Source organism: Myxocyprinus asiaticus, chromosome 37 (assembly GCF_019703515.2).
Source record: "Myxocyprinus asiaticus isolate MX2 ecotype Aquarium Trade chromosome 37, UBuf_Myxa_2, whole genome shotgun sequence".
NCBI lineage: Eukaryota > Metazoa > Chordata > Actinopteri > Cypriniformes > Catostomidae > Myxocyprinus > Myxocyprinus asiaticus.
Window position 1 is genome coordinate 38,817,692 of NC_059380.1, and position 17,566 is coordinate 38,835,257.

The following is a 17,566-nucleotide window of genomic DNA, read 5'->3' on the forward strand; positions in this document are numbered from 1 at the left end:
AGTTTTACTACAGTAGCTACAGTTTACTACAGTAACCATATATATATAATAAGAATATCTTAATGACCTAACTTAACCCTTTTCTGAGCAAAAACTGTATTTTTCCATTCCGGTTCAGAAGTTCCGCAGCCTCCTTTCCAAATGGTTACAGGTTAGAACAAAATAAAAGTTAATAACGTTGAAAATGACAGTACTCTGCACTAAGGGGTGGGTGAAATACCAATTGCAGTGTTGCCAGATCTCGCAAGAGAAACAAGCAACCTGGTCTGGAAAAATAAGCCCAAAATAAGCAACTTGCCTCACCAAAATGAGCAAACATAAGCAATTAATATTTTTTCTTGTGTGGAGAACATAGAATGCATCATAACAAGCATACAGTGAATTAACAGTTAAGTATAATTTTAATTACAGATCTGTTTCTCAGTTAAAACCCGGCAGCATCAAATCTGTATTAATGTATCATATCTAACAATAATTCAGTGAAGACTTGGAAACAGCTGAGAAATGTACTTTTTATCTCTAATAATGTATACCTTTTATCTGAATTAGCTGTGCATGTACAGTATATGTAATAATTATACATAGTTGTTAAAAAGGTCTTCATTCACAGAATGCCACATCTACAATGGGTAATTAAGCAGAGAAATGATGCAGCAGTTTCCTTCAAGATAAGTTAGTAATAGCCTGTTACTAATTTGTCTCTAACCTGTTACCATTTGGAAAGGAGGCTGCGGAACTTCTGAACCGGAACGGAAAAATACAGTTGTTCCTAAGAACAAACCGAAATGAAAAACATTTAATTTTTAGTTCCTTGTAATAATATAGGAAAACCAAAACTATGGTTATAAAAATCATAATCTTTCTGCCCCACAAAAAAAAAAATCCACGGTTACTACAGTTTTTTTTGTACTAACACCATGGGAAATTTGTGGTGAATGTACCATGGTTTTTAAAACTATATTTCCTGCCAAAAACACATGGTAGTAATTATTTTATTTTTTTTGTTTGTTTTTTTTTTTTTTGGCAGAACTATTATGATTTTTATTACCATAGTTGTGGTTTCCTATATTATTACTATGGTTTTACTACACATATAAAGGTTCAAATATGGTTAATGTAGTAATACCATAGTTAATTTTCATAAGAGATGGACAAAGCTATTGCAGTGGAACCCAAAATAATAGCAAGGAAAAGCACAAAAATTGTGAGGGAAAGCAAAACTATTTCAGAAAATTAATTCCCTCTGTGTCCTCTAAGGTTCTCCGTACTAAAGCCTATTGGCTATTTAAAAAAAGGTCAAGCGCTTTGAGATGTCCTGCCCCTGCTTCCTGTTTCAACGGGAAATATGTCAATACAGGAAAAAAATTGCATACAACAAATAATTTCATGGAATCTTCCTGTAAGGTGGGATATTGCTGTTTTCACACAAATCCAGCGTCAAGATCACCCAACAATCATGATAAAGTAAACTGACTAAACCAGACTAAGATCTTCCAGTGGCAGCCTCCTTTACCACCATCAGTTTCTCGACACACCTGCGGGACACTTTCACTTGCATTAATAATTGAGTCACGGCTGAATTTAGTTGCAGCTTTTCCTGAGGGATGTTATGACTACAGTATATGAAGTATTGCAGAACAATTTTGCCATGTAATGAGAAATACTGGTGTTTATTGATATCGATATCGAAATCTATATTGAGTCGGTCAGTCAGTTGGTCCATCGATCCATCTGTCCGTCCGTCCGTCCCTCCGTCTGTCCAGAAGTGCTGGGTATGTGTGGACAATATGAAATTTTGTTATGTTTCTGGGATGGCCGGGCAGAATTAAAAGAGCATTAACGCTTGAGAGACAGTATTTCATGAATAGTTCTGTGTGTCTCTCTCATGTGGATGGAATGGGGATGTGGATGACATCTAGGGTTTGTTGCACTCTGATTCACTCTCACTGTTCTCTGCCAAGCTGGCACACGTCCACTCTGGGAATTACCATGACGACACAGGGCATGTTTCACCCATGACCTGTTATGTCTTGAGATTTATGGCCAGTCTATGGCTGTGGGTTTCAACTTGTTTTGCTTCAGGACATTGAGTGATGACTCAAACACTGTAAAATTGTCCTTAAAGAGACATACAGGTTTGAAACAACATGAAGGTGTGAAAATAATGACAAAAGTTTCATTTTTGGGTGAACTATTCCATTAAAATCTAACATTGAAATGTATTAATGTTATATACTGTATGAACAGGTCTTTCCAGGCCCCACTTTATTGCTTTGCTTTTAAGCCCTTTAAAAAATTCTGGGTGATTTACAGATCTTCTTGTGTGCTTTTAAGCATTATCGACCTTATACAGTACAACTCGATTTCTCCTGTAAAGAGAATTCGTAATTAGCACTGTTAGTTCAGGCCTGATGACCATTTTTTTGGCACAAAAAAGAAACTGCAGAATTGAGAAACTGCAGGTAACCAAAAGGATAAAATCGTGTTGCAGTTTGACTGTTGCTAATGCTAACAAAACAAACCATTTAATGTCTTCTGTGTTTGTTTCAGCAGAAGTTATTTCACATGGCATTTGAATAACTCTTAACAAGTTTTGTTATCCAGCACAACCAAAGTAAGGTGCAAACTCTTCATATGTGGTTTCCACCTATGGTAAATAGAGCTTTCGCAATGATTAATATCGCCCTAAGCATTAGCAATGAAAGTTATCACACAGGAATGAATGAACTGATTTTGGCTGCAATATCAAGCTATTAAAACAATTAAGATTAGACTCAACATGCGATGTATTTTGTGGCTACACCTTGCCACACCTTGTTTATGTTCAAGGCACTGAGGTGTATTTTGGGCAGGGACATACTCCTGTTGGGTGTGAGCGCTCTCTTGGATTTAGATGAGGAACGTGACCGCTAGCTCGAGGGAGTTGTTTGCAGGCAGCTAAATGATGAAATAATGAGTTTATTTAACACTGGATGCCGGCACATTGCTGAATACGCTGGGTGCAGTGAGTCTATTGGGGGGCACGCGGAAAGTTGGAGTAGCAGTGACTGCACTTAATCCGGATCTTTCCGTAGGCCGCCATCATCGTCACATCTGGAATCGGGATTCGATTTTTAATTGGTTTTGCTTGTCCATGCTGGCATCAATATATGTGGCTTCTACCAAGTGACGGATGAAAGTGTGCCAAAAAACCATAGAGTTTTATTGACCATACAGCATTTGACGTCAACAACAAAATATGTTGGAAGCGTTTTCTCATCCCTTTTAAAAATGTATAAGCTTATTTATTATGCTGTGCTAAAAGTATTTGATTATATGGATAATTGCGTTATCTTATATTGATTATTTGCCTTTTACCATTGATTTTGATCAGAACAGACCTGTGACCCATTTGTTGGTAGTATCCCACTAGTTGAGTACCACTGGAATGGATAACTCTCTTCCCCAGTTCCCCAATTGCTCAATTTGCCAGGTGTTGTATTAAATGTCCACACCTGTTTCACACATGCCTGGGTTACAGCTGTTTCATTACTGCGCCATTACTCACTAAATCCACACGTGTGCCTTCAAATCCCTTCTTGTCTTGTTCATCATGTCAGGTTGTCATAAAATCACACCCTGTGTTTTGGACGGAGCTTGTGAAAATTGAGTTGAGACTGTGTAGCGTCTTCTAGCTGGCACCATTGTAACTTTCTTGCTCTTTTATCTTCTTCTGTTATGTTTATATTGAACATATTATCGTATTTTTAGATGTTTTTTTGTTTTTGAGTATTTTGCATAAAAAAAAAAAAAACATGTAGCTGCAGTAAAGACACAGTTCGAGCATTAAATCATGGATTTTTCCTAGTAGAAGAAAAAGTTATCAACGGCTCTGTTTGGAACTGCATACTAGTTTACTATATATCCCGCAGTATGCACTATATAATGCTTGCTATTTAAAAATAAATTGTTTGGGAAAACAGTATGCACTATGCGACAATAAATATTTCTACATTGCTCCAGTGTTGTCTCATTACTTTTTTGCATTTTTTGCCTAATTCAGTGAGTGGGTGCTGAAATCGGTCTTACCAAAATTCAAACAACTGCCGAAGCTGGAAGTGTTGTTGAGCTAAATTCCCACAGAGTGGTTCCAAAAGTGAGTTGTAGTTTTAGTTGTAAATGTTGTAATTCAGTCAACAGGATTGCTTTACATAACAATGCTGTTAAAGGAATATTCTGGGTTCAAAATAGGTTAGACTCAATCTGCAGCATTTGTGACATAATGTTGGTTGCTACAAAAGTTTATTTTGACTTGCCCCTCATTTTCTTAAAACAAAAAAGCAAAAATATGGGTGCCATTGAGGCATTTTCAATGGAATTGAATGGGGCCAATTTTTGAACGTTAAATATTCACTGTTTCAAAAGTATAGCCACAAGACATAAACAGTATGCATGTAAACATGATTTTAGCGTAATAAAATCACTTACTAATCTTTTCTGGTTAAAGTTAAAACTTTTTTGCCATGACGATGTAATGTCAACAAACTGTAAACCCTAAAATGACTGTAAAATGACAATTTAAACAACTTTACAGCTCAAATAATACATGAGTTTTAACAGAAGAATTAATGTAAGTGCTTTTATAAAATTATAAGCTTCACTTTTCTGCCTATAAACCCTCCAAAAATTGGACACATTCACTTCCATTGTAAGTGCCTCACTGTAACCTCCATTTATAATTTTTTTTAAGAAAAGGAATTTTTGTGGTAATCAAAATTATGCCACAAATGCTGCCAATTGAGCTTAACTTGTATTGAACCCGGAATATTCCTTTAACAATACCCCCTAACCCAACAGCCTGATCTCAAAGGGAAATCGGAAAGAGTACATACATTTTTTCTTCAGCAAAAATTGGTATATGCTTACCGAAATGTAAAACACTGCCCCCAGTGTCCAAAACAGTAAGTGTTGTAGGGTGTATAGGCACGTGTGAGCTCTATTTATGTCCAGGAGAGGTCGCCAAAAGCTAGTTGTGAAGCGAGTTCCTTTCAGCTGTACAGGATGTAATACAGTGAAGAGAAATGCATATTTTATGGACTCAACCCCTCAACACAAACCCCAAACGTAAACCTAACCATTAGTGGAGTAAAGATGTGTTGTTAGGAGGAAAAGTGCAACCTCTGATTCAAGCTCGTCACCGGTTAAGCGAACACGATTACTTCCTAGTTTCAACATGGATATGAACCCGGGTCTCTCATGCTGCTGACGCACATGGGAATGTAAACACACTGAAATCGATACAAAAATGGCTGGTGGGAAATGTCGCATGTCAGTGAATCAGCATACTTTTGCCGATCCTAGGGTACCAGAACATTCGGAAACAGCATGCCGACTTTCTGTGTGATCATGTTGAACCAAAACCCCAACCCTAAACCTTACCATCAGTGGAGTAAAATTTTTATTTTAGAGCAAAACTGCAACTCCAAATGGAATGGAATGGAAAGGAAAAGAAGAGGAATATTTTATTAATGATACCCCCTAACCCAAACCCCAACCCTAATATTTAACCATCAGTGGTGTGTAAAAATTAAACTTAAGAGCAAAAATGCAATCTCCAAATCACACTGGGACCAGAACCCATCTCTTAGATTTTACGCACACAATGCATACCCAATAGCACCACGGTGAAAGGTAAATGCATTTAAATTCGTAGTCGACTGATTTGGTTTTTCAGTGGCGAAAACAAATATCTAGAGATTGTATGGAATACAGTTCCACAACAGCAAATCAGATGTACACAACATTTCTGAAATGAACACTTATTTTATACAATATTTACTCAAATTCACTTAAATAAAATAAAAAAAACAACAACAACAAATTGAAAACAGAATGTTTTTTCTATCCGTTGGCAAATCGATTGGTAGATTTTGGAACTGACGCAAGGGAAAGTTGAAACTTCTGTTGCGTAATTGACCAAGCGAACACTGGGATCAGCCAATGCTGATAACTGCAAAATGGCCAAGTATTGGCTGATTAATCTGCCTAGCCGATATATCGATTTAGCTCTAAATTGAATTGTTGCAAAAATGTGATGGGAGATGCACTTGTCAGTAATTTGGCAGTATGGAGTCAATTTAATAGAACATGAACATTTGGAAGCAGCATATCAATTTCCCATGTGATCATGTTGAAAATGTATAGATCTGCCGATATTTTTGGTTGTTTATAGACACACTGTCAATATTCAAAAACACAGATTATTATCAATTGCCTATACGAAGTATAAATGTTATCACAGTTTGGGTGTTATGATTTGTGTCTTTTTATATCTTACTAATATTCCATAACCCACATTTTCTTGTGGCCATTTCCAAGGGTCCATGTAGACCCTGGGTTGTCCTCTTTGTGCCCTACGGTCAGATGTTACCGATATGCTCAGAGCTCATTTCAAGTTGTTGGATATTTTCACTCACTCTATTTAAAGTGCTGTATTTGCGACATGTGGTCTATTGCACCAGGAAGAAGAGAGGACTCATGGCCATCAGTTGAGTCATGTATTTATTCTGTCTGGAGTCGGACTCACATTAATGATAATAACCATGCATGCTAATGTGGCATATTATTATACTAATATTAAAGACCCAATGAAATCGCAATGGGAGTTTTGTGATGAATGGAAATGCTAACAGGTTGCTTTCACCAGGTTTTATAGACCTCCTTGGTTCACAAAACCATTTCGTGGTATCTTTAACTGTAGTTTCCATCAAGACATGTTTGTGTTGCATGATTTCTTGGGGAATAGATTATGCAGAACAAATATCACATCAAGTGTCTTATGGCTGCTGGATTGGGTTTGGTAGAAGTGAAAATTAATCTACTGTACTGTCCCTGGTCTTCTGAACATATCTCCTGCAAATTGTATTGCCTTTGTCTTCTGCACACTTATGTAAGTGTTCATCAGTTTTGCAACTATTTCAATTTCAATTTTTTTTCTTTATAATTGCACAATTATAATTTAAAACAACTTCAAGGAACATGTGAATCATTTGTTCAGTGCAGCCATAGAGTTCTTTAGGTTTCTGGTTTGTGCCTCTATCTGCACATACAACACTTACAATGATGTTTTAATAGCAGCATTTATGTAATAATTAGTGGCACTTGTTAAGGCAAACATCACTCTTATTATTGCTATGGATTTGTACAAACCCCTGTTGAGGAGAGGTATGCTATTACTTTACTAAGCAATCGGACTTATGATTGTTCCTGGCAGACAATATAACAAGCAAAAAAAAAAAAAAAAAAAAAACTTAAGAAGGGATCTGAGCCAAATACCAGAATATAGACTTAAAGAGACTTGGAGTCTTTTGACTCCTGACAGTTAGCAACCACCCAGAGTGCCCTAGCCACACCCTAGCAACCACCCAGAGCACCTTCGCAACCACATAGCAACCCAAATACCGTAAATTGCCATGATTTTTAAATATAATGTCAAATTTAAAAAAAAATAGTATGTGAAACAGAATAATAAGTTGGTAAAAATCTACACTGATACAAAATTTTCAGGATACATACAATATACTGCAGAAATAGTATAAGTAGGATGTGTAGTAGTGTGCTTTTCCAAACATAGCCATAGAGAGGAGGGTAGGATGTTGGTTTGTGATTCTCGTTTAAGAGAGCTTCTCTCTCTTCTAGAGCCCAGTGTATCAGTGTGAAATATTTGCTCACAACATGCCATAAACTTGCATGGTGAAGAAGTTGGTGACTTTCACGGGGGAGCCAGTGAACATGCCAGGGAAAGAGTATTAGCAATAAATCGCAGCATGAGTGTGGGTTGGGTTTTGCCTACATCGCAGGGAACAAATGTCCCCACAATGATAATAAAACCTATATTGTGTGGCAGCCAACAGTCCACACGAGGAAGCTTAATAAACATACTAATCATTTCTTAATTAAAGTGTAAAAATGCAGAAAGGTTTGTGTTAGGGTTAGGTTTAGGGGTAGGAGCCTTTGATGAGGGTTAGGTGTGCTCACATTCAAAGTGTAAAAAGCATGGGAAATTGGGACATAGGCCCATAACAAAGAAACATGGCTTCATTACTGTAGATGCAAACAGCTGGTGTTAAAATTAGCATATGCCTATGTCATAAAACCATACAGTATGTATGGAAAAACCAGTTAAAGTAAACATGGAATCGAAATGGACACTATTTCCTTACTTATTGCACCTTTGTGGTCTTATTGTGCACAGTTCATTGATGCACATTTTGCACATTTAAAAAACATTAGTCTTTGTAATATATTATCAAAAGTAACTTGCTCTGCCTCTGAGATGACTTTTCCTTTTGTCTAATGTAACTAAGCCCTCTTATGGCCCCAGCACACTCACGGTGAAGTTCGAAACAGCTGAGCAACAACATACTGTTTGCAAACATTCAGACATCTGCCACACCACTGGGGGAGGCATTTAGAGGAGCATTTAAATTTGAGGACGCTCAAGACAACATGTAAAACATCAACTAATATGATAGTAAAATGTGCTATCAATGAATTCACACGAGATCAGTATCTTACTTTGGGCAGATGTGTGAATGGCTTTCGACTGCAGACGGCACATGTGTTAAAGTAGCATATCAAACAACAGAGTGAATGCGCTATTAAGAGTATTTGAGTAGATTTCATGTTGTAGACAAATTAAACAAAACAAAAAATCACATGACATGTCCTTTGAAAATGTCTCCACGTGAACGATCGTACAGATGTAGGTAAGTTTGCACCAGCTCTCTAATAACTCACCGGTGTGTTCATGCTGACTGATCTTAGCTGACTGAACGGGAATTGGCTGTTGGCCACAAAGCAGGTGGAGCTTCAGGTCACACCTACCTATCACGTGGACCATTGTCAGTAAGAAGGTGTTTAGCAGCTGGTAAGAAGTTTTTCTGAAAGTTCGCCCTTAAGAGCTGTTACGAACCATCGAAATTAACTCAAAAACACGAGATTTTGGTGAGATTACCACACACCTGTTCGTTTTTCAATTTCGTATGAAGTGTGCTGCAGCCTTTATTTTTTAAAAAAAGAACATTTCAAAATGCCCAACACTGATTTTTGTTTTTTTTGTCACTTGTGTTGTGAATAATGGGGCTATATTTTAGGGCATGCGGTCACCAATAGCCAGACAACTGTGAAGTGACTTTATCTCACCATGATTCTCATCTGTTGCTGTCTGTCCTTGTAAGGCTACTCGGCATCTATAATCATCTCTCAAACAAACAGAAAAACTAGTCCAGTTGTCCTTATAAATTGAGTTTAGAGCCTCTCTCGTGGCCTGGTTTCTGGTTCACAGTTTGTTGTCATTGCTGACTGACCAGATAAGATTAATTCAGTGTTTTCTAGATTGTTCTCTAAATTCATTCTTCACCATTAGCTATGGAGACAAATGTGGGTCATTGTGTTATTGATGTTGGCTGATTGTTCCTCTTTAAACAGAAATATAGAGAAAATGACATTTCAGACATATGAGCATATACTGTATTTTGTTTATTATTGCTCTACCAACCAAAATAGTCCCAAAAGTATTCTATGCCATACAAACAGCAAAACGTTCCATTGATGACAGAAAAATATTAGCACTTTTGAAATGCCACTCGCCCAACCAGATTAGTGGATGGGATTAACTGTTGCATAATAGTTTATTTCTTCAGATGATAGATTAAGACTATAACATCACATTGTGTCCTTCTGTCCTCTGCATCAGTGATAACGTGACCCCGCATTCCAGCAGGAATTGATGTGCTTTTGATTTGCTTGCTGTGATTGGCTGTGTCTGCAGAGGAAGTGATGCAGCTGATGAACTGCCCTGACCTGCATAGCTCTGCAGCAGCAATGCGATACATGCCAGCACATCAAGAACAGTGTTCAGTCACCGTGATTCCAGCCAAAGTCTCCTATGCTCCAGTCAGACAGAGAGAATTCACTGAGCAGCCGCTTGACACAAGATGCATCATGTATTTTACTGAAACGCAGATTAACAGATTATTTGGTTACAGAAATAATTAGTTAGTTAGTTGTTTGGTTGGTTGTTTGGTTGGTTAGTTAGTTTGAGTACCTGTGTCAGTTAGTCAGAGTTGACAGATAGATAGATAGATAGATGCAATCTAAATTAAAATTCAATCACAAAAACATTAGGAGACAACAACCATGTGTTTTGCAAATTTTAAGAGCATTACTTGGTTTAGGTGAGTTGTTAGTCAGTTTCTACAGCAACAGAAAATCAAAGGTCTGCGGTTGTTTTGTTCAGGATGGCATCTGATCGCTGAAAGAGTTTTTAAGTGCAGTTTTTCAGTTCAGTCACTTGAGATAATAAAGTGAACACAAGCAGTGTAATTAGTATGCTGACATCAGATCAGTCCGTGTCCTTTATAGACATGTTGTCCATTCAACACACTATAGCTTCTCATTCCACACGGAGAGATGTTTACTGTGTACCTCACCGTGGTAACAGTGATGCCAGCCCGGAGCCATTACCACTCACAGGACGCTGTAAATGTGATAGAGGGATTGATATGCTCAATGCACTATTTTGGTGGTGATCTCTGAGGTTGACAGAAACAGGGAGTGATGCCTCAGACATGGTTTGATTTACAGCTCTGTTGAAAGACACCCTGAAGCATTTGTACTCATTCAACATTTATGTTTACAACCATGATTAACTGTCTCTTTGCAGCTGTCAGTCATAGTTTCCGGACAAAAGCAGAGCAGCGTATGGAACTAATGGTTTCAGTGCTTCAAGATGTTGTTCTCTAAGAAGTTGTGGTTATTGATTCAGACTGTATTTTACTTTACCATTGACCATAAACCAAATGGAGAGACCACATAATAACACGATTTGATGTTTTAATCTATATTGTGTCTGCTTTAGAAATACTTTTGAGCCTCAATGGAAAAACAAATCGATTTTAAAAATAGAAGTGTAATCCTCGTTTTATCCATAATTTCTAGGTTTGAACTTGTTGTAGGATTTTTAGTATTATAGAAAAAAGTTTGCCTTTACTAAGTGTGCTATTTCAGATGATAAAGAACAGATTATCTTTTGATCAGGGTGATCAATATTTAAGTGATTCATTTCTCAGTATGTAAAAGACAAGGCAGTTTGATCCAATATTTAATCGTCTGCGAGGAATGAACTGATTTAAAATTCAGTGTTGGCTGCCATATTAATTCACATCAATACAGAATCAATAACGTGACTATCATTACTGAGACACAGGTGAACCCTTCTGTTGGTTTCTAGCTGTTAGTTCGAGTGTGGAATTAGATTACAGCGCTGCCCTGTCCCAGACACTTCAGGGTGGGCACACAGACCACAGACGCCAGCAGAACAGATCTCAATGGTTTATCAGAGTATTTCTGAGCAAACAGATCAACAGATAATGTGCTGTTATGTACTGTATGTGCTCATATATGTATCTATACCAACATACAGTATATAGGTCTAATGTGTTACAGTAGATATGTGTTAACCCATATAGATTTTGCTACTGCGTTGATATCTTTAAGGGTTTAAGGAAAACACGAATTATTTGCCAATAAGGTAAGAAAAATACACTTATTTTCCCTTTGAATTAAGTTTATTACCCCATTCTTGTTTTAAGCATAAACCTAAACTTTTTTAAAACCATAAAAAGTTTGTATGATTTATCTATAAATAAGACTTTATATCTTATGTCATTATTTTTCTCAAGTAAATGTATTTTGTTTTAAGGATGTTTATTACTTGAAAACAAGACTAAAATACTAGAAAAATATTTTTTGCATTAAATTAAATGCATTTAATTAAAATTACATGACTATGGCTACATTTTTGAAAAATGAGATTGTCGTTTCTTACACATATTGTTGTTGTAGCGCCTCTAGTGTTCATTTCACCAGGAAACTGCTGTGATACAACAAGCCACATAAAAATCATTTTGCAAGAATGTAGGTGTAGTCTGAGTGACTCCAGCCAGGTCTCCTAAGCAACTAAATTGGCCCGGTTGCTAGGGAGGGTAGAGTCACATGTGGTAACCTCCTCGTGGTCGCTATAATGTAGTTCGTTCTTGTTGGGGCGCGTGGTGAGTTGGGCGAGGATGCCGCGGTGGATGGCGTGAAGCCTCCACATGTCTCCATGGCAACGCGCTCAACAAGCCACGTGATAAGATGCGCGGGTTGGCGGTCTCAGACACGGAGGCAACTGGGATTCGTCCTCCGCCACCCGGATTGAGGCAAATCACTACGCGACCATGAGGACTTAAAAGCGCACTGGGAATTGGGCATTCCAAATTGAAAAAAAAAAAAAAAAAAAAAGAATGTAGTTGTAGTAACGTGATTCTGTGAGACCAGGTTGGTTTTAACTAAAGTGTTACATAATGTGCAGCTGTGTTTGCACTGATCTGCCAAACTTATCATTCATTTGTTATGAATAATCACATCGTTTGCTTTCCGTTCATCAAGCTCCAAATAAAAAGAGCTGACATTATCAAATGAGATGAAGCACCTTTCATTTTTAAAGTTGTTTAATTCACTGGGTTATCCAAACAGCAGCATTACCACATGTTATTTAATATGTAGACCACTTTTTATGTAAAAAATAAAAATAAAAACTATTTGCAATATATATACCATTACCGTTATTTAAAATGACTCTTCATATAAGATTTTAGTCATACCACCCCTAACACACAGTAATCTTTATGAAAGATGTGTTGTGTGTGTTACAGATGGGAGGAGGAGATTTCGAGGAGAGAACAGATGGAGTTGATGGTCCAGACGCTGCAGGAGGTGAGCCCACCTGCACAAGAGCAGTCTAGACTTTCCCATTGTGAAGATAATTAGTTTTAGCATTTCTATGATCTATGATTCTCACTTTGTAACCTTGTAGCTGACTCTGAAGCTCATGCTCATATTGCAGAATACTGTCCATATGCAGTTAAAGGCACCATATTCAACTCTTGCATTTTATTTTTGTCGCCTGAAGTCATAATTTCAACCTGGTCTCATAGAATCACGTTACTATACCTACATTTTTACTAAATTATTTATATGTGGCTCTTTGTATGTAACGCAGCAGTTTTCTGGTGACACTAGAGGTGCTACAACAACAATTATTTTTATTTACTTTCACACAACTTACGAAACGGCAGATTGTCAGTTAATAAACACTTACTTATCTTGGCGTGCGGTGCCTAAACCGGGTACCCCTTCAATCCTTCCCAACTGGGGCTGAGTGCATGCCACTGTTATGACAGTGCATTACTTGTAAGGCAATACATTTTAACATTTGCATTACATATATAACCAACTACATTTACAAGCTTGTTCAAATGCGATCAAATTGCTCAACTGATAGAGCGTTACACTTGTGATGCAAAGGACCGTGCTACGAGTCGTGAGACGTGAGTCGACACGTGAGCTGAAAGTGTCATAGAAGCAGCACAAAATTGACGTGGTCGCTTCAGCAATTGCATGTGTCATATATCATTGGCTTTTTCAGACACAATCGATTAGGTTTAGGTTTAAGTTCTAGTGTAGGGAGGTAGGTTTTGTTGATTTAAAACTTAATAGGGAATTAACCTAAAAATATAACTCGCTTTTAGCACGACACAGTGGACATTTAACCTTGGAACTGCCGCAATCCAGATAATGAACCATATAATATCACTTTGCAAAAATATCACCACAGTTACATCATTTTCATGCTATCAGGCTGCTTATTTTAGTTTTTCCTGACCATTTTCCACCCTCTCTCCGAACCTTAGAATTAAACAAGGCTGTTTTTGCTACTGTACTTTTATGACTTCTTTATGTAAATGACCTCAGTTATGTAGTTCAAGCTTTAGTTAATTCAGGGCAGAATAAGTTGCTGAAAGCTGAATAAGCATTTAAATGTCAATGCATGTGGCTTGTTGAGGAAATGTATATTAATTTTCTAATTGATCATACTTACAATTTCGCCAGCCAGTCGATAAAATGGCCAAAAAAGAAACAGCTGGTACTTATGTAATGGGAGCTGTGCGGTATGTGTAAACCTCACTCCCATGGCCTCAAGAGGCGCACTAGCGACTGACGCTAGGGGCTGTAGCCTTTAGCCTACTCGTTAGCACCTTCCATGCCGGCTGATGCCGAATCCCTCTTGGAGTGGGTCGAGAAGGAACAGATACACTTACATCGAAGGAGGAACCCAAGCCATATCTAGAAAGCAGAATATCATGAACCTATCCATGATATGATCTCTTTAAAGCGCAGGAGTACACATAAGCTTTAGCTTAGCTAAAATATATGATGAGTCACTTACCACACATATGATCAGAGCAAATATAAACTATTGTGTGCTGCCTCAACAATCTGGGTCAGGGCTTTAAATGGGATGTATTTAAGCACTGAAGTGTTTAAACATAACATCATAACTGACCTGAGCCGTTTATAATAGAGCAACAGAGCAAGAGTTTCCATTTCCCAGAGAGCATCAGCATGCGCCTTACTGTATGTAAGGGATAATGTACAGGCAGCTGGTCGTTATCACAAAATAATATTAATTCAATGAGAACAGCTTTACTATATATTATCCCACTTAATTCATGGCTACTTACAAAATACATTAATAAAAGGACATGAAATATTGCTTTGAGTTAAAATGATTTTATTATGAGAGAAGACAGAGGCTGTGGAGTGAAAAGAGGCACATGAAACCAGCACAGTTATGCAGGAAATCAGTTCCCTGGGAAAATGTTAAATTATTGTTTGACCGTAGAATGAGAGCCCTGTAATAAACCATGTTAGATCCAAATGTCTTAAATCCACCCCAGAAATCTGCTGCAGGTGTAAAGAGCCACTCTACTGTCCAGTGCTGACGCAGCGAGAAATTAATAAATGCCTGCATCTGTGTTTGGGTTGGATTATGGGTCAGCAAAACTGCCGAGGAGAGAAGCTTCCCCAGAGAGTGCTAACGTGCTCCGATCAGAGCCTGCTGTTTAAATTCTGCCCAGAGCCGTATGGATTTCCTCTCCAGCCTTCTCTATCACCTCTGTGGGGATTAGATTAGGTTTTTTTCAGACAGACAGACAGACAGACAGACAAACAGACAGACTTTAATTAAAGCGTCATCACATACAGACTGTTTAATGTCATACTATGTTGTTCGCATGTGTGTTTGTGTATTTAGAACGTTCAGGAGTCAGAAACGATTCAGGACGAGTTAAACGAGAATGTAGAAAGACTGAAATCTGAACTGGTGGTCTTCAAGAGTCTCATGAGTGATGTGAGTATTTTCTTGTATTTATCTCAAAAAGTGTCTACATTTTTTGTGTTATGCTTTTATTACTGAAGTTTTTAAGTTCATACAACATTTCAGTTAAATATTGGTCATGTTTGTATTGCAGATAAACAGACAGAAATGTGTTTTCAGAAGAGATGTAGAAACAATTTTAAGTAGAGGGGGCACATTACTAATTATCTCCCCAAATTATATTTTATTATTTATATTTTTGTAAATTTGATATTTTTCATGATTAACAATTATTTGTATTATTAAAAACACAAATTGGGGAGATGAATATTTACACTTCTAAAAGATTACTACAATAATAGAAAATTTAGCCTAGACGATAATTTATAATTTCAGTTTGAACTTTTATGTTAACCAATATGATGACCAATTATGACTTTATACAGTTTGCCTGTTTTTGAACAAAAAATACACACTAAAATCACATAATAAAATGACATGCTGCAAGTGAAATCAAGCATCAAAATATTTTGATGTACAATATAAAAGATGTCTAACTGTTTTGGATAACCAAATTTATAGAAACGCTACGAATACCATAAAATCGCCAACAAATAGTGCATCCCTAATTACTAAGTCCAAATAGTATGTCATATGGTTGATGTTTTTACTACATCTGATAAGGATCTCAGCTTTTCAACCAGATCTTTATCAGTTTAATTCCAAACTTTCTGTTAGAAATCCTTTTCCTTGACTTCTGTATTATGACAACAGAGAAAACGACTCGATTTGGCTGTTTTTCCCTTTAGCTGGAACACAAGCCTAAGAAAATGACAAACACACACTGAGACTTCTGTTTTGGGTCTCATTTGTCATGATCTTACACATACACACCTTCGATTTAGAACAGCTGACCTGGACAGTGAGGAATAAATAAACGGTTTATCCAGATGTCGTCTAGATTCACGGTTAATCATGTTTAATTGCAACTTCCTCACAATTCATTGCCTTCGGATTCCCTCACCTGTTAGCTAGTAATTCACACGAGTGCTACTGTGTTCTATCAAAACAGATGGAGACTTTGTTTTTGGAGCTATAAAAGTCTCTCAATATTGTCAACTGATGTAGAAATTGCTGTTTATCATAAAGGGTAGCAAGAAGCACCATTCTAGAGCTGTAGAGAATCGGAGGAAATTCCTGAACCTGAAAGTAAGAGAGAATGCAAGACATGATCTGTAAACATAATTGTTGAGTTTACTGAAATTAATAAATGAAATCAATTGCTTTGATTCATTTTTTGGATCGTTTGGCTCTTAATTTCCTTCTTTTTTTAAACACTAAATGTGCACATTCTTCAAGACATCTTAGTATGGAGGGGTGTCGCATCAGTTAACCATCTCAGGGTTCGGTGCTGGCCTCCTCTTTTCAATATTAAGCAAATGAGTCAGAACAATTGTTTCCCATGTGGCCTTTAGGCAAAATTAACAGCTAAAGTTTGTTGCGTGCCTGTGGATTTACCACAAGACTAACTTGTTAGTCTTATCTGTGTGCTATGACATTGATTTATGGCAGATCTGGTAGTGTGTTTGTTTGTAGCTTATAATTGATGCTCTGCATGAAATGAATAAAAGGAACATTTCGGGTTCAACACACTACCGGCAGCATCTGTGACATGTTGATTACCTTAGAAAACAAGTTTGACTCTTCCCTCAGTGTTTTTTTATTTATTAAAAAAAATAAAAATAATTTTAAGCAAATATTGCAGTAACAGAAATACATTACTTACAGTAGAAGTAAACAGGGCCATGCATTTCAATGGTTTAAAAATATAAATGTGAAGCTCATGTTTTTGGGAACACATCAATTCTTCCTTAAAAGTTTATAATTTGAATATTTAAACTGAATAAAATGTGTGTTTTTTTGTTGTTGTGGAAATTCTGTTGGATGAATGGGTCATGCAAAATTGCCTGATTTACCGGCTTTACATGGTAATGACATTAGCTGAAATATTAGATTATAACTGCACAGAAAATGTGTCAGGTAATGCGAACCCAATCTCAGATTAGTGTAATTCCAGCTTAATAAAAAAAAAAAAAAAAAAGAAAACCAACAAGAGTTTCCTGACACTACCCCCCAATACTGGCCAAGGGAGCAGGAAGTCAGGGAACAGACCAAGGGAGGATAGAAGGGGAAAACAAGGGTGCAGCGATGGGACAAGAGCAGGGACTGGCGGCATCAGAGCAGGGATGATATTGGAAAGTATAGGAGCGGGAAGAGGGTCAAGCGGTTCCAGAGCAGAGATGAGGTTGGGCTGCACCGGGGCGG

The 17,566-nt window shown here is 37.3% G+C and overlaps 1 protein-coding gene across 2 annotated transcripts in view; it reads left to right on the top strand.

Moving 5' to 3' along the window:
* LOC127427884 (intermediate filament family orphan 2-like) overlaps positions 1–17,566 on the top strand; it is a 40,859-nt gene that overhangs the window by 7,838 nt on the left and 15,455 nt on the right. For both annotated transcript variants that reach the window (XM_051675785.1, XM_051675786.1), the window contains exons 2-3: positions 12,738–12,798; positions 15,179–15,274. In XM_051675785.1, coding sequence (XP_051531745.1) covers positions 12,738–12,798; positions 15,179–15,274 — 157 coding nt within the window. The remainder of the gene's footprint in view (positions 1–12,737; positions 12,799–15,178; positions 15,275–17,566) is intronic.